The following is a 19102-nucleotide window of genomic DNA, read 5'->3' on the forward strand; positions in this document are numbered from 1 at the left end:
CATATCTTCACATATTGCTTCCTGTTGTTTAAACAGCTTCTTACCCTGTTCAAGACCAATCCTCTGATGCCATACCTTTGTAATTTGTGAATTACAATGTTGTGTCAAATGCTTTTGTTGGATCCATAATCACTGCATCTGCACACTCATTATGATTTATTGCATTAGAAATATCTTCTGTTATTTTGATTAATGCTATTGATGATGAAATATTAGCTATGTATCTGTATTGCTTCTCAGGGAGTATCAATCAATCAATGTTTATTTATATAGCCCTAAATCATGAGTGTCTCTAAGGGCTGCACAAGCCACAAGCCAGATCCCACATAAGGGCAAGGAAAAACTCAACCCAATAGGATGACAATGAGAAACCTGGGCGACTGGTGCAATGGACGTCGAGTGGATCTCGTTAATAGTGTGAGAGTCCAGTCCATAATGGGGCCAGCAGGAGATCATCTTGAGTGGAGACAAGTCAGCAGCGCAGAGACGTCCCCAACTGATGCACAGATGAGTGGTCTACCCTAGGTCCCGACTTTGAACAGCTAGCGCGTCATCTGTGGTCACCGAATCTGTGCCCTCCCCTCTCCACGAAATAGACAGGGGCAGAGCAAAAAAGAGACGGCAGATCAACTGGTCTAAAAGGGGGGTCTATTTAAAGGCTAAAGTATACAAATGAGTTTTAAGATGGGACTTAAAGGGGAACATTATCACCAGACCTATGTAAGCGTCAATATATACCTTGAAGTTGCAGAATAAAGACCATATATTTTTTAACCGATTTCCGAACTCTAAATGGGTGAATTTTGGCGAATTAAACGCCTTTCTATTATTCGCTCTCGGCGCAATGACGTCACATCGGGAAGCAATCTGCCATTTTCTCAAACACATTACAAACACCGAGTCAAATCAGCTCTGTTATTTTCCGGTTTTTCGACTGTTTTCCGTACCTTGGGGACATCATGCCTCGTCGGTGTGTTGTCGGAGGGTGTAACAACACGAACAGGGACGGATTCAAGTTGCACCAGTGGCCCAAAGATGCGAAAGTGGCAAGAAATTGGACGTTTGTTCCGCACACTTTACCGACGAAAGCTATGCTACGACAGAGATGGCAAGAATGTGTGGATATCCTGCTACACTCAAAGCAAATGCATTTCCAACTGGACTGGACAGATCAGCTTTCAGGAAAAGAGAGTGGATGAGGGTATGTCTACAGAATATATTAATTGATGAAAACTGGGCTGTCTGCACTCTCAAAGTGCATGTTGTTGCCAAATGTATTTCATATGCTGTAAACCTAGTTCATAGTTGTTAGTTTCCTTTAATGCCAAACAAACACATACCAATCGTTGGTTAGAAGGCGATCGCCGAATTCGTCCTCGCTTTCTCCCGTGTCGCTGGCTGTCGTGTCGTTTTCGCTTGCATACAGTTCAAACCGATATGGCTCAAGAGCTTCAGTTTCTTCTTCAATTTCGTTTTCGCTACCTGCCTCCACACTACAACCATCCGTTTCAATACATGCGTAATCTGTTGAATCGCTTAAGCCGCTGAAATCCGAGTCTGAATCCGAGCTAATGTCGCTATACCTTGCTGTTCTATCCGCCATGTTTGTTTGTATTGGCATCACTGTGTGACGTCACAGGAAAATGGACGGGTGTATATAACGATGGTTAAAATCAGGCACTTTGAAGCTTTTTTTTTTTAGGGATATTGCGTGATGGGTAAAATTTTGAAAAAAACTTAGAAAAATAAAATAAGCCACTGGGAACTGATTTTTAATGGTTTTAACCCTTCTGAAATTGTGATAATGTTCCCCTTTAAATGCTTCTACTGAGGTAGCATCTCTAACTGTTACCGGGAGGGCATTCCAGAGTACTGGAGCCCGAATAGAAAATGCTCTATAGCCCGCAGACTTTTTTTGGGCTCTGGGAATCACTAATAAACCGGAGTTCTTAGAACGCAAATTTCTTGCCGGGACATTAGGTACAATACAATCAGCAAGATAGGATGGAGCTAGACCGTGTAGTATTTTATACGTAAGTAGTAAAACCTTAAAATCACATCATAAGTGCACAGGAAGCCAGTGCAGGCGAGCCAATATAGGCGGAATATGATACAACTTTCTTGTATCCCTCTTTTGTTCATGAATTTGTCCAATCTGTTGTTGAATAATTTTTCAATGATTTTAGGAAATTGTGGAAGAAGTAGGTCTTTAATTTGTAAAAAAAAAAAAAAAAATGAAGGAATTGTCAAATATGTCCGCCAGATGCATTGTTGCAGGTTGTAGCAACACGACTAAGGAGTCAGCCTGCATACATTTACAAATGATGGGAATATGAAGAAAGTATGGACCTTTCCAGTCAAATTGACTTGCAAAAAATGGGATGGACCAAGCGAGAGTGTAATCTGCAGCGGTCATTTTTAATCATTCTGACTTCAAAGAAGGGTTTTGGTCGGAGTTTGAATGGAAAAAAATAAGCCAAATGTGATACTGAAAATCAGGAACACCCTCAAGGGGAGAAAGATAGAGTTGGAACAACAGAGAAAGAAGAGCAGACCCGGCGCTCAAAACCAAGAAAAAGACGGTAAGCTGCTATTCTATTTTGCGTCCTATTCTGGTGTTTTCTCAAAGATGCTTGAGAAGATGATTCCACATTCTGTGGATGCATGTTCCTTAGGAACTCACGAGGTAAGATGTGGGGTTCCCCAAGGCTCAATTTTAGGTCCCATTCTTTTTTTATTCATCATATGCTGCCTCTTGGGGGACCATTAGGAGACACAAAATCCGTTTTCACAGTTACGCTGAGGACACACAGTTGCTGTCTCCTGATGACACAGGACCAATAGATACCCTTTTTAACTGCAGTGGAGACATCAAGTCATGCATAGCAGTGAACTTTCTACAGCTCAACCAGGACACAACAGAGGTTTCAGTTATAGGCCCTGAAGACCAGAGGGAGAAACTTTTACCAGAATTACAAGCTTCTAAACCCTATAAAAAATATGGGAGTGATGTTTTACCCCGAGCTGACTTTTATCTCACATATTAAAAATATTACAAAAATAGGTTTTTATCATCCTCAGAACATAGCCGGAGTCCGCCCGTTTCTCTCTCATGCTAATACCGAGGTGTTAATGCATGCTTTTATTTCCTTCCGTTTAGAACAAAGTAATGCCTTGCTCTGTTGCCTTCCCAAAAAAGAATATCAGAACTCTACAATTATTACAAAAGTCAGCTGCATGCGGCCTGACGAGGACTAGAGGGCGGGAGTACATTACACTAGTTTTAAAGTCACTGCATTGGCTCCCCATAGTCGATTTTAAAGTTCTCTTATTAGTTTTCACATGTCTTAACGGCCTTTCACTTTATCTATCTGACCTGCTTTCACCGTTTCAACCCTCACAGATCCTGAGATCCTTTGGCACCGGCCTTTTTGTCTTGACCAAAGAACATGGACCCACGGTGAGACGGCACTTAGCCACTATGGCCCCCCCAGAGATCCTCAAGACTGCATAGACCAATTACATTTAAAAAAAGACGAAAGACACACCTTTCCAATCAAGCTTTTTACTGATCAAGATAAATGCTTTAGTTTTTATTGGGTTGTTTTCTATTTTAATTAACATTTAGAGAATACAAGTAAAATGTTTTTAACTTAATGTATGATTTAAATTTACATACCGTATTTTCCGCACTATAAGGCGCACCTAAAAACCACAATTTTTCTCAAAAGCTGACAGTGCGCGTTATAACCCGGTGCGCTTTATTACGATTCATTTTCATAAAGTTTCGGTCTCGCAACTTCGGTAAACAGCCGCCATCTTTTTTCCCGGTAGAACAGGAAGCGCTTCTTCTTCTACGCAAGCAACCGCCAAGGAAAGCACCCGCCCCCATAGAACAGGAAGCGCTTCACCCGCCCCCGGAAGAAGAAGAAAAAACGCGCGGATATCACCGTACGTTTCATTTCCTGTTTACATCTGTAAAGACCACAAAATGGCTCCTACTACGCGACAAGGATCCGGTTCATAAAAAGACGCAATCTCTCCATCCGCACACGGATTACTACCGTATTTCACAGCAACTGATATTCCTGTGAACTGCACTGTGGAACGGGAGCACGTACGGTGAATATTCGCACCACAGGGAATGAGAAGTCATCCTTCACTGTGGTTCTAGCTTGCCATGCTAACTTCCACCCAGGGTGATATTCAAAAGGAAGACCTTGCCAAAAGAGACCTTTCCAGCCGGCGTCATCATAAAAGCTAACTCGAAGGGATGGATGGATGAAGAAAAGATGAGCGAGTGGTTAAGGGAAGTTTACGCGAAGAGGCCGGGTGGCTTTTTTCACACAGCTCCGAAGGCGAACACACCTTCACTAAGACGGGCAGATAGCGCCGGTCGACATACGCCAACATCTGCCAGTGGATCGTAAATGCCTGGGCAGATAGTTTCGGTCACAACTGTGGTCCGAGCTTTCCGGAAGGCAGGATTCACAGAACTGCTGCACAACAACAGCGACACTGAATCCGATGACTTCGACGAGGCGGAGCCGGCCATTTTTGGATCCCACGCTTGCGCAACTTTTCAATTCGGACACCGAAGACGAAGAATTCGAAGGATTTACGAATGAAGAATAACTTCAGAAGGTGAGCGCTATGTTTATTTTGTGTGTTGTGACATTAACGTTCGAGCAACATTATGTTGCTATTTATTGCTCTACACCATTTTGAATTTTACTATGTTTGTGATTGCACATTTGCGTACATTTTGGGACAGAGTTGTTAGAACGCTGGTTTTCAATATATTATTAAAGTTTGACTGAACTATCTGACTGTTTTTTTGACATTCACTTTAGCGCAGCGTTTTTTTGACATTCACTTTAGCGCAGCGTAGGCGCGGCTTATAGTCCGGGGCGGCTTATTGGTGGACAAAATTATGAAATATGTAATTCATAGAAGGTGCGGCTAATAATCCGGTGCGCCTTATAGTGCGGAAAATACGGTATATAAACGCAGCTGAGATAGGCTCCAGCATCCCACGAGACAAGCGGTAGAAAATGGATGGATATATTTTATCATATGTTTCATACTATATTTTAGATGGCGTTAAAAGTTATTTTCCAGTGTGGACGCCTCATAGGTGGCGTTTTTCCTCAAATCTTCAGTGCCATGCCATGTTTTGTTATTGCTTTGTCAATAGTGCTGTGTGTGTCCATGTGTGTTTGTTTACTTCTTGACTTCTTTTCTTGTACAGCACTTTGTGTTTGCCACATGCCGGAGTATGAAAAGTGCTATATAAAGTTTGATTTCAATCAATCAATCAATCAATCTTTATTTATATAGCCCTAAATCACAAGTGTCTCAAAGGGCTGCACAAGCCACAACGACATCCTCGGTACAAAGCCCACATACGGGCTTTGTACCGTACCGGCATTTGATTTAATATTCAAGAAGAGTTGGAAGAGCAGAGAAGACCAGAAATGGCAAATTTTTTTTTTCATCAGTTTTGAAGTACCGTATTTTTCGGACTATAAGTCGCAGTTTTTTTCATAGTTCAGGTGTGCGACATACTCAGGAGCGACTTATTTGTGAAATTATTAACACATTACCGTAAAATATCAAATAATATTATTTAGCTCATTCACGTAAGAGACTAGATGTATAAGATTTCATGGGATTTAGCGATTAGGAGTGACAGATTGTTTGGTAAACGTATAGCATGTTCTATATGTTTTAGTTATTTGAATGACTCTTACCATAATATGTTACGTTAACATACCAGGCACGTTCTCAGTTGGTTATTTATGCCTCATATAACGTACACTTATTCAGCCTGTTGTTCACTATTCTTTATTTATTTTAAATTGCCTTTCAAATGTCTATTCTTGGTGTTGGGTCCATCCATCCATTTTCTACCGCTTACTCCCTTCGGGGTCGCGGGGGGCGCTGGAGCCTATCTCAGCTACAATCGGGCGGAAGGCAGGGTACACCCTGGACAAGTCGCCACCTCATCGCAGGGCCAACACAGATAGACAGACAACATTCACACTCACATCCACACACTAGGGCCAATTTAGTGTTGCCAATCAACTTATCCCCAGGTGCATGTCTTTGGAGGTGGGAGGAAGCCGGAGTACCCGGAGGGAACCCACGCAGTCACGGGGAGGACATGCAAACTCCACACAGAAAGATCCCGAGCCCGGGATTGAACCCAAGACTACTCAGGACCTTCGTATTGTGAGGCAGATGCACTAACCCCTCTGCCACCGTGTTGGGTTTTATCAAATCAATTTCCCCAAAAAATGCGACTTATACTCCAGTGCGACTTATATATGTTTTTTCCCTTCTTTATTATGCATTTTCGGCAGGTGCGACTTATACTCCGTAGCGACTTATAGTCCGAAAAGTACGGTAATCAAGAACCATGGTGACACAAACATGCAATTAAATGATCTAAATAATAGTTGTACATGCCTTTACCACACTGTCTATGCAAGGAAATGAACATCAGTTTTGTAGATGATGTCACATGTCAAGTCTAGCGACGGAAAGGTAGCATTCAAAGTACAGTTAGTTATCTACAGATTACTCAAATAATTTACGTCATGGAAAATGACTACCAGATTCATTTTCAGAACAACAAATACAGAGAACTGGTTTGTGATTTTCTTTTTGTCATCTGAATGTGATGGGTCCTTTCAGTCTTTTGAGTGCATAAGCGCAGTGCACTCACCATTTTGAGAACAGAAACTGGGTTTACCGTATACTCTGTGAATACACAATAAATAATTATATAGTACAATATGGAAATCTTAACTACGTTGAAATAATGGCGGCAGAGTAGCAACCCCAAGTAGTAAACAAAAGATGTGGTTAAATAGTGTTTTAACTTCCATTAATAGTGATAGATTTGCTAGTCTGAGGAACTCTATTTCCAGAAAGGCATGCATGTACACTATTTTAATCAAATGTGTTTTCGCAGAACTGCTACAGAATTTGCACGAGGGCAGTGGTGTTTTTGTCTATGGAAATATTATATCTCACATTTAATTCCTGTGAGGATACGCTATCGATGGCATTGTCTGTGCAGCGCTTTGGCATTTATAAGTCAGTTTCCTGTGTTTCAAACAAGACACCACCCAAGATCAGCAAAGCCGATCCCATGAGACAAAACCAGTTTAGCAGAAAGCTCCTGACAGGACTTTTACCATATTACTGTATATTGCCAAGTTTCAACAAGTCTAATCCGTTCAGCTAAAATTCCAATATTTAGAACATCGCAGACAAAAAGTGAATAGTAAAGCTTCGAAGAATGCTGTAACAGCCGTCAGGCTATTTACGAGACTAATTTATCTGCAAAGTTCTCTTTAAAGGCGGGAGACAGATGGTAGATTCAGTTCAGAGGGGAAACATGTCTGATGAATAGAGTATAAAAAAAAAATTTAAAGCGCTCTTCAGGAAGAGAGCTTTATTGGACTGTGTGCAGAGAAGAATCTTTTACAAGTGAGGGTGTGTTCACACTTGTAGCACGGTACACTGGTCCCGAGTGTGGTCCGGTAACTGTTCACACTGAACCAAATAAGGCTGAGTAACTTGATTTAAAAGTTCCCAACCAAAATTGAGAAAATCCGTACCTCATGGAGTGCCTGGAACTTTAGAAATGTGGACAGTTTCTGCGCAACTGCTGCAATAGAGCGGTAGTTTGTGGGTCCCGAGATTGGTCTGGTAGCAAACAGTAATTTAATTTAATTTTTTTATTAAACCACACGTGTTTAAACTGCAATTATAATGTTAATGATACACATTTGTTAGGAACAAAGACAAACAATTATGGTAAGCTAGAAAAATAGTTTAGATGTTTTTCCCCTAAAACACACGTTGAGGCTGTGAAGTCTTATCCGATTACTCAATTAATCGAACAAACCAAGTGATAGATTACACAACCACTGAATAATTCGATACTTGCAGCCCTAAAAAAATGTGGAATAATTACATTAATGAAATCATTAAATATTGAAATAATTAAATGTACTTTTACAATAAATTAGATTTCAGCATTTAAATGCAAATATAAATAATGGCACATTTAAATGATTAGATGTATTATTTAATAATGTCCTAATTTGACTCTCCGTAACATTGAACTTTTATTTCACATTTGGTGATATACAGTATTTCATTTTTCGGTTTGGTTAGCGTTCACACTTGCCTTACTCAGCACTCGAGTCTGAGACCCAACTCAGACGGTGAGCGTAGGAGTTTGGTGGTCTGTGTTTACACTCCAACAACAAACTATCAGCGGAGCAAGCAGTCTAAACCAAAAATGACAAATGTAGGGTGGAAAGTGATACATTAGGTCATGATTTACTTTGTGAAGTGTCATAAGCAGCTTTAAAAATGGATTTAAAAAAGTGGCGGGCACATGCAGAAAGATAAGGGATATGTTGAATTGATCAGAATTTCCTATTGGATAAGAGATTGGGTAATGAATCCTAAACGAAAGAACCTTGATTGATTCACTTTACATTTTTAATACTTGGGAAACCTTTGCTTAATAACAATTTCTTGATAAACACACTAAACATGTACAGGAACAATTAAGTGAACTATAATTTTTTTTTAAATCATTCTTAGCATTTCTGATGGGCCATTGATATCTCTGTGCTAATAATGCTGTTCCTATATCATGATCAAGATTTGGAATGCTAATATTGACTATTGATCAGTGTTATTGTGCTATTGCTCTCATTGTGACTTATTCAAGACAAGCATCCTTAGTTGAAGATATTCTCTGGGACATGAATACAAAATATCCTAGCCTTTGTAGGTGGTGAGATATTCATCTGAGTGATGTTGTTGGAGGGTTATTTTGTGGTGTACAAGAGGGTTTGGAGGATACTGTATATTTTGTAAATCGATAAGACCTCTGAAAGAAGAATTGACCAGACGTTGGATCAAGATACACATTTAAAGTGGTTAATTGTGCACCGATATTGAAATGATGCCAAAGAAATTGTACTATAATCTGGTTAGTGGAGGCAAACCTGACAAGTGTGAAGACACCCTAAGAAGCTGCTTCCTTTACCTGGTTGGTCCCATCCAGTTAGATTTTGTTAAAGGCAGCCACATCCACTGACTGAACAAAATCCTCAAAAGCGATGATGGCTTCCTCCAACATATCTGTGCCCACTTTCTCATCTTCGACCACACATCCTATCTGGAGTTTCTTGATGCCGTAGCCCACTGGGACCAGCTTGGACTGCCCCCACAACAGACCGTCCATGCTGACGCTGCGGACATACTCCTCCATCTTGGCCATGTCGGTCTCGTCGTCCCAGGGCTTGACGTCAAGAACGATGGAGGACTTGGCAATGACAGCTGGCTTCTTGGACTTCTTGGCAGCGTACTCGGCAAGTCGCTGTTCCTTGATTCTGTTGGCCTCTGCTCTGTCAGCCTCGTCGTCCAAGCCAAAAAGATCTATGTCTTCATCGCTGTTGGAGGAGGTGGGAGGAGTATCTGGGAGCACAAATTGCTTGTTAACGACAAGAAGGTCTGCTCTTTCCTTGTGGAAGGACTTGATGTGGTTGTACCAGCGCAGGAGGTGGCACAAAGTTAGTGACGGAGGAGAGGAAATGGCATCAAAGATGGCAGCGTCAGCCTGAGATGCGACAAAGCCTTCGATGTAGCTTTTGTCCGCCAGGAAATTATTTAAAGCTTTGAGAGCCACAAGCGTTGTCAAGTCTCCAAACACAGTTTTTGTGGAGGATGTAGCCTGTTGGGATTTGACTTGAGTGGGGAACTTGTGCTGGATGACTTCCTGCATGGGAACCTTGTGTGAGAGGTGCGTTTCAGCCGTCTGGCCACTGGAAGAACCAAAAGCGACAGAGCACATATTAGAGGCACACAACCAGATATTGAGCAAGCATACAAGTTAGTTCACAGACACAAACATACAAGAGTGAATAAAAGGGACAGTTAGCAAGCTAAGTGAAAAAAGTAACTGGACACTCTGCTACTGCCTCTTTTATTGTTCTTGTTTACTGACCAACTGATGACAAACTAATTCAAGTGCAAGAAGGTTAATTCACAGGAAAGGCTCGATGTCCATCTCTAGGGCGGAGCAGGGAAGCGTCAGCTCAAAACTGTTGACGACATGTGGGTGGAGGACCCCGAGATGTCCTATGCTCTTCCCGTGGACAAAGATCTCTGCGCAGCGCCCGGGGAAAAAAGTGGAATCTGGAAAAAACATAGGAAAACCTTAAGTAGGGGAGGGCAGAACAATCAAATTATTAATGGTATCAATACCAAGGGTTTTCAGTCGCGATCGCGCCAATTCAAACAAATTCAACAAATCCCTGCAAATTATGCGCTGCCTCGCAACTTTGTCTAAAGCCCGCAACTTAACCGCACACGTCAACAGTCTAATCAAAACTTGTTTGTTTCTTGTGTAGACAAAGCAAGAACAATGTTGTTTAACAATATAGCAACCAATGTTCCCTCTAATTTTTCATGTGTGTGAGCAAAAGCAAAAACTACCTGAGCATTCAGTGGAGCCCAGGTGAGCAACATCAGATGTGCACTGTGGCTACACCAGCAGCACACCTGTCCCAAACCTGACTAAATAACAAGTCAAATCTCCATCCATCCATCCATCAATTTTCTACCGCTTGTTCCTTTCGGGGTCGCGGGGGATGCTGGAGCCTATCTCAGCTGCATTCGGGCGGAAGGCGGGGTACACCCTGGACAACTCCCCACCTCATCGCAGGGCCAACACAGATAGATAGACAACATTCTCTTATTATTATAATCAAATGACAACAGTCATTTCCATGAGGTTATTTTCTAATATAAGTGTTTAGGCCCACTTACAGTGACAATAACAAAAAATATTGTTTTTCATGAACTGTGTACTTTTATTGTTTGTCTGGGTGGAGGTCCTGCTTTGGAAATAATTTGTACCCCTTTCAGACATTGCATTTGGTTTCCATTAAACATTCACATGTTGCACAATGAGATGTAAGCAGGGGATCATGTGTACATTCCTGCAACTTCCTGTTTGTAAAAAAAAATATTTTTATTTGTATTTATTTAATATACTAACAGCATTTCATGATTAATATTTATAAATTAAGATTCCTAATAAATGACACTAGAATAAACACACATTTGATTGGTAAATCATGGTGTAACGACCTGGAATTACACTTTATGTGTGGTGTTGGAGTTGTCCGACTTTTTGTGTGGCTGTAAACGCATCACTGGCTAAGTGCCATATGTGCATGTGTTGGCGCAAGTGAGAAAGAGCGAGCGGCTGCTGTTGATATAACAAAGTTGGTTTTGGTCTGGTTTGTACAGCAGAAAATGACCACTTTTGCCAGATATAATTTTTTTACGAATGTTTTGGTGATGTGTTTATGGCCGACAATAAAGAGTTTTGCTCAGTAAAGTGATCGATGGAATTTATGTCCTCAAAGCGTCTCGACAGACGTTACAATATTTGAACAATGATGACGAAAACTGTTTTCTCTGTCGTGTCGAAAATTGTTATGCGCTTATTTTTCTATTTGATTTTGTTCGTGGTATAGATTAGCCGTGCGCAAAGGACGCTTGAGCAGTGCGCAATTGCACAGGCGCACACTTTAGAGGGAACATTGATAGCAACCCGTTATTGGCACTATTGTTGTCCTCCCGCATAGCTCAGACCTACTTCAAGTTCCTGTCTACTGAGCTAAGCCTTCTGGGTAATATAATAAACAAACATTGACTTTGTAGTTGACATGCATTTACATGACAGGTATGTGTGATGATAATCTCTCATTTACATAAAAAGAACAGATTACAAATTCATAAAAATGTAAAAAAAAAAAGGTGGATTAAATTATACTGACAAAAAAACAAGCTTCAAAACATTGCAACTTTTGCTGCAACTTCCAGACAACACTAACGCAAATTCAGCCTTTTTAGGCCACAACAATCACAAAACAAGCCTAGGAAATCCTGGAGGGACAGCGTAATAATAGTATTAGAGCTATACCACATTACGAGATAAATATTTCTCAGTTAATATCCAAAAAGCTAAATCATTTAAAAAGACAACCAATAACAGTTTTGGATTCTGTTTAGTTCATTTGCACAATTGACTTTATTTTTGCCAAAATAACTCTGTGATAAAAGTGAATATGGGAGTAATTGTATTTAGTTGGTATTACGTTGTTTTATACTGTACTATACTGTTCACATAAGTTTGTTGATAATTTGATTGCCTAAAGTTAGTGAATGGTAAATGAGTGTGTGGCACATTTACTGGCTGAATTGACACCACCCTGATACAATGTTGGTGTTTCATGATGGTCATTTGCTGGATTAGAAAAAGTCACTACATTTGACCTGCAAATAAAATTAAAAAGTTGGCAAATCTATATATTTTTTTAAATGAATAGCTGCGTAGAAAGGAATATAACGGAGCCAAATTGTAAACAGGAAAAGGAGAAAATGTACCTTAGTTGGTGACATGAGATAAATATCGCACACTCCGTAATTTTTTGTTTTTACTAGTTCCTTTTACATCGATGATGGCGACAAAAATAGTCAAAAGTGTCACGCCAGTCTTCCGACTTCAATTAGTACAAGCTGTTACTTGTGAGACGCAAAAAGTGCTTCCTGATAACACAGTTTGGTGCTTCACAGTCAAACGATCGGTAGTCTTTGGCAAATCCAATGTAAATTAGCTGCATTTTGAAAAGGGAAGACGCTTATGGCGCCCCATAAAAAGGTGGGAAAAAGGTAGATGCGCCATAAAAAGGTGACAAAAATGTAGATGCGGTGGGAGGATGAATTAAAAAAAAAAAAGCGGATCTCAGACTGGGCTTCTATTGGGGGGTCCCAATCTGCTCCGTTTGTCTCTGTTCCGCGACCTTGGTGGTCTCGCAAACGTGGTAACAGCCAGTCAGTCCAACGAAAGTCAACAAACAACAGCAGTATGTATGAACATGAGAGACAAGGAAGGAGTTTGTTGCGTCTTTCGCTGCACTGTCCTCGAGGGAAATCTCAGAGCAAAGACCTTGCCAGGTCACTTGCAGCTAGGGAAACAATCCAGACTAGTGTTTGTGTTTGAGCAAGTGAAACATTTTTAATAAAAATTTCTCTGTCTATTTCTGGTCCTCAAATTCGTCATACTTCGCCATGCAGAGCAGAGGGCGTCTCCACGCAGGAGAGATAAGGGAGAAGGAAAGGGAGTTTTCGTCTTCGATGAATGCCGGAGAGAGAAAAAAAAGTAGAGTGACTGTATATTTGAGCACCATTTTGCTTTGTTGGCATGCAAAATTGTAACATTACCTAGAGGCAGTCCATTTTGAGTGTTTCACTAATTGTTTACCGCACCATTTGATTTTACGTGAATTGGTACCTGGTAGTACTGATACACTTCAGCCGTTACCTGTAAAAGTACCAAATTCGGTACCCATTCCTCGTCTCTTACCTCTTCAGGCATTTCACCTCCTGTTATGCACCCTCTACTCCCGAGCTGAGAGAGAGAATAATATAAGATGTAATTAAAAAATATTATATTTCTGAGGTCTACCTCATATTATTTAAGAAGACGAGAAATCAGTTGCAGCTAGAGTAGTGCTCTACTGTCACTCATTCTATCTTTGTTTACCCATGTAAGTCAATCATTTTCCCACATTAGCTTTCACCGCTCAGCTCTCCATCAACCTATTTTAACACTAACCCAAACCCTTAGGCCTGATCTCAGAAGGACTATTTTCCAGGCATTTGGTGATTAGAGCTGCAGAGCTTGGCAAGCATGTTAGAACAGTAGATGTCGTTTAGTTCAACATCACTGAGCGGCAAGCAATAAAAGAGGTGGCAGATAATTACTCCTGAGAATACTTCGGAGGTGGTGGAACTTTAATTAGATTTTGTGCCTTGTCACTTGAACAAAAATGTATTTTTGGGAATAAAATCTGACGATCCAATTTGTAACTGTGTCTGAACTCCGGTAATAGAGAGACAAAGGATTTTGCTCAACATGATCAAAAATACTGACAAGCCAGCACACTGAATTGGGAGAAATTTCACAAGAGAAAAAAAGTTGCTATGACAACATCCCCATGCACCGAGACATACATAATGCTCTGATTCATTAATGGATTTCCAAAGCACACTGATTCAATTAGTAGTTATTTGCTACAACCCCCCCAACAGAAGAAAATATTTCACTCTGCTGAAACTATTGTATAGTATCATTTGTTTTTAAAAATTGTTGTAAGTATATCTGTGCATAACATTGTATCCTAATTAACATGAAAGAAATCGAAAAAAGAAATACATCTACAACAAATAACTTTATACTGTGTTTTTAGTCTGTAAGAGAAAATATTTAAAGTCCATCATTTTGCCTGAAATAAAAACAATTAAATCCTTATTTGAACTATAAACATTTTTTGACCGACTTGAACCATTTGGTACTGAAAAATAGAATTAAATAAACTAAATAAATAATATTAAATTCAAATTGATCCGTAACATCAACTTGGGAGCGCAATATATAAAACTTTGTGCTGATTTATTTTTTCCAACAAAAAGGGATTTATGATTAATGGTTACAATGAGCATATTTTGTAGTACACAGCTTTTCGAAGCAGGGTTTGAAGAATGATACAGCATGATACTGAAAAAGCATGTTTCCCAGTGTTGCATGCGCCCCCTCTGAACTGCTTTAATGGAACATGTACAGCGTGGGACCTTAAAATATGAGATTATGTTCCAGTATAGAGATGGACAAATATGTCGGTGTTGGCTACCTACGTGTACCAGGATGCCCGCAATGGAAATAGTAATACATTTAAACATTTTAAATAACGGTCAATAAACCGGGATACTGTCTACACATATCTATAGTTCACATAAGTATCATGTTTATTCTCACAAATATCAGTTTTTCTATTGTCACATTGTTGATTTTGTTACATTTTGTATGGTTTACAAACTAAGGGAGTCCATTTAAGACAGCAGGACTTTAGGGGTAAAAAGCTATGAAGATTTGAATGAGCCATTTGTGTAGTGTTTTTGCACTGGTGACTTAATTTTGCTTAAACATGTTTACTATAATAATTTGATGACTGTTTTATTTTCTTACAATGTAGTAATTGTATATTAAAATGTCATAAATAAGTTGGACATGACATTTTTTTTTGTTTGCCAAAAATTGTTATTCTGATCATTACCTCCGCCAGGTGATTATGTATTTGTCGGGGTCTCCCTGTCAGTTAGTTAGCAACAAACCTCAAAAAGTTATCGGCGGAGTTTGATGAAACTTTCAGGAAATGTCCAAAAAGCAAACACAAAAAGGATAAGGAAGTGATACGATTTTGGGGGTGATCCGAATTATTTCTACTGTGTTACCTTACGAGTCTCAACTTTTCTTTGTGAGTATGCTAGAATCCCCGCCTCCACCCATAGAGAAAGAGTGGATGACTGAAAAAAGAGAAAAGAGTGGATGACTCCGTTTATTTAATTCCGAACTACAACAAGCAATCTTATAAGCGAATTTCAGGAAATGTCAGAAGTGGGATAAAGAACAAGTAGCTCTATTTTTGGGGGTGATACGGATCAACATCTGGATTCCGGATTTCTCAAAAGGAGTCCATACCTTTTGAAAATAAAGCGTGGCGGAGGTCTTTTCTAGTTGAAATTACAATCATGATCACCAATTGAAAGGAACAGTCACAATCCTTCAATGATCTTGAAAAATATTTAAGTAAAACGTACCGACAGCGGTAATAATGGCTGGGTATATTAGGGTTGGGTGATATGGCTGAAAACTGTATTACGATACATTTTTATATTGATCAATATTGATATTTTTTATGACTTATTTAAGCCTGCCAATAAATACATTAATGCAATTTCAAACTTACCTAGGGTGCTATTTATCAGTGGAGAAGGTGTGTGGTAGCCAAGTAGATTAAGTGCTGCTAAGATGGTAAAGTAAGTGCAGTCGATTTGAAGTTAGTTTTAGTTCTGTGACACTAGATGGTAGTAGTGTATAATTTATTGAACACTACACAGAGTAGTTTAGGAAGTAACTAATTAAACCGACACATTGGAAGAGTCAGGATGCTGCCGCACCGTCTGCATTAAAACCAACAAAACTAAAGACAAGTTTCTGTTGAAATATCAAGATATCACAGTCTCTCACTCCATGCAGAGAATCCACACTGCCAAAGCGAGACAAAAAAATGGCACAACTAATCTTCGTAGTTTACATAATTGACTGTAAGCGTGTCCTTCCCATTGCTTAGTGACACTTCCTGTTTCCTGGGTTTCCAGAGCGCAAGTGACTTCCTGTAACAAATCTTGCTTCATAATTTTTGTTTTTTTCCAACCAAAAAATAAATATATATTGAATGTTTAACCGAACTCATTTCATATTGATATCGATTATGTGTCTCTCTCCATACATATTGATATTGTTTTATCGGCCCAGCCCTAGCGTGTACACACTTGCTATTGGATTGATACCCAAAATTGTAGGATCACCCACCCTAACTGTTCACCCACTCTTTTACAGGCAGAGGTCTGAGTTGAGGGGTCATACTTGCCAACCATCCCGAATTTTCCGGGAGACTCCCGAATTTCAGTGCCTCTCCCGAAAATCTCCCGGGACAACCATTCTCACGAATTTCTCACGATTTTCAGCCGGACTTAAGGCACGCCCCCCTCCAGGTCAGTGCTGACCTGAGTGAGGACAGCCTGTCGTCACGTCCGCTCTTTACTTCATACTTCAGAACCGACTCCCACACTTGCCGTCAGGGTGCGCAATACAACGTAAACCGTTGGCCAACCAAAAAGTAACTTTTTGGTTGGCCAACGGTTTAAAAAGTGACCACAGAACACTGTGTTCTGTGGTCACTTTTTGGTTGGCCAACGGTTTACGTTGTATTGCACACCCTGACGGCAAGTGTTGGAGTCGGTTCTGAAGTATGAAGTAAAGAGACGTAACTTCATCACCTCGCCTGGTTATTGACTCCAACCCAGAATATTACACTGCCCATACCTATGCTCCTTCAAAGGCTATGCTACTGGCTGCAAAGCATTGCACTTTCAAATACAACAATGAGTAGAGAGGAGTGTTATGTGTGTGTATGTGTAAATAAATAAACACTGAAATTCAAGTATTTATTTTATTTATATGTATAATATAATATTAATATATTATATAATAATATTAATATAATATTATTAGTATAATAATATAATAAAATACATATTTATATATAGCTAGAATTCACAAATAATATATATATATATATATATATATATATATATATATATATATATATATATATATAAGAAATACTTCAATTTATTAACAGTGAATTCACTGAAAGTCAAGTATTTATTTTATTTATATATATATATATATATAAGAAATACTTTAATTTAAGTGAATTCTAACTATAAATATACTTCTCCCCCCCCCCAAATCTCCCGAATTTAGAGGTCTCAAGGTTGGCAAGTAGGTGAGGGGTTGAATAATGAAAGAGGAAGTCTTGAAAAGAAGGTAACACTACCATCAGTAGAAAAAAAAAAAAAAAAAAATGTAACGTATGCCATTAAGATAGTCCATGTCACAATTATTTATACATTAGAGGTGGGTAGAGGAGCCAAAAATTGTACTCAGTAAAAGTACCGTTACTTTAGAGTAAAATGACTCTATAAAAGTAAAAATTAGCCATACAAATAATTACTTGAGTAAAAATAAGTGTTCACTTTTAACCCCCTGACTTGGATTTTATCCATGTTTCATATGGATTCTATTTATTAACAGCAATTCAACATCCTTGCACCAGAAAAGATGGTGAGGGAACCGCAGTGCTGTCCCCTACTGCTGATGCAGACATCCTGAGAGGAGGTGTTAGTGTCAGGTGAGCTCCCGCATAGGGCATGACTTTTCAAAAAGGGTTAAAGATATCCTGACAACTGCACCAAGGGAATAGCTATTGATGCACAGGGTGAAGAAGATGGATGAACATGGGTACAGTGCAGATGGGCAGTTGATGCACACAGTATGAGGGTGGGTTGTGTCTGCGTTGCTGCTTGCCACTGCAGTAAGGAGACGTGACTCCCATATTTTCTCCCACAGTGCAGGATTTCCACGTTCTCACCCCTAGCTACACCAGCAGCACCCCTTTACTGCTTTTCCTCATTCAACCCACACTTCCCTTCTGCGGCTTCTGCCTGCTTTTTCCCTTACCTTTTTATGCAATGACACCTGAGCCTAATTGATTTTACTGTGTGGATATCCTGCGGTATGACCTCGCAGAATTGCTGTTCAAGGGGAATAGCAAAAAGGCGACTGGTGGGTGTTAGAGGGAATGTATAGAAAGGAAAATGACAAGGAGAGGAGACCTAAAATTAAATTAAGTATATAGGGCTCTGCAGAAATTGAAACCAAAACACATTCAGATGAGTTTTACAAGTTTTCAGACCTTGAGAGTGCAACATTTCTAAATACAACCTAAGTCCACCACTGTTATTCTAAAAGGGCCCTATTCTCCAGTTTGCACTCAAGTGTTTTTTTACACATTTCATGATACGCGACAAGACTCTACATTTTCCTACATTTTGATTTCTGCGGCTTATAAAACAGTGCAGCTAAGTTATTGTTGTTTTTTTGTTGACTGTCATAATGCAAGACTTAAAAAAAACAAGCAAACACACTAATAAGGTGTGGTATTGTTTGTGCTATGGTGCCATCTTTTGGACAAATATGCTTACTGCAGGTTCTGCAGTGTCCTTCCTTTTAGTCCTTCCATCCATCCATCCATTTTCTGCCGCTTATTCCCTTCGGGGTCGCGGGGGCGCTGGAGCCTATCTCAGCTACAATCGGGCGGAAGGCGGGGTACACCCTGGACAAGTCGCCACTTCATCGCAGGGCCAACACAGATAGACAGACAACATTCACACTCACATTCACACACTAGGACCAATTTAGTGTTGCCAATCAACCTATCCCCAGGTGCATGTCTTTGGAGGTGGGAGGAAGCCGGAGTACCCGGAGGGAATCCACGCAGTCACGGGGAGTCTTTCAACCGGAAAT

The 19102-nt window shown here is 39.9% G+C and overlaps 1 protein-coding gene across 2 annotated transcripts in view; it reads right to left on the minus strand.

Annotated features, from left to right (window-relative positions):
- Nucleotides 1-7450: 7450 nt before the first annotated feature.
- The window catches only part of farsb (phenylalanyl-tRNA synthetase subunit beta), a 38371-nt gene continuing 26719 nt past the window's right edge, over nt 7451-19102 (minus strand). The window contains exons 17-19 of one of the 2 annotated variants that reach the window (XM_061925399.2): nt 10086-10233; nt 9588-9860; nt 9376-9513 (exon numbers count right to left, since the gene is read on the minus strand). In XM_061925399.2, coding sequence (XP_061781383.2) covers nt 9513; nt 9588-9860; nt 10086-10233 — 422 coding nt within the window. In that variant the 3' untranslated portion in view covers nt 9376-9512. Of the gene's footprint in view, nt 9861-10085; nt 10234-19102 lie in introns of both variants that reach the window. The other variant, XM_061925398.2, reaches the window with a different exon arrangement.

The sequence above is a fragment of the Nerophis lumbriciformis genome, linkage group LG30 (assembly GCF_033978685.3).
Source record: "Nerophis lumbriciformis linkage group LG30, RoL_Nlum_v2.1, whole genome shotgun sequence".
NCBI lineage: Eukaryota > Metazoa > Chordata > Actinopteri > Syngnathiformes > Syngnathidae > Nerophis > Nerophis lumbriciformis.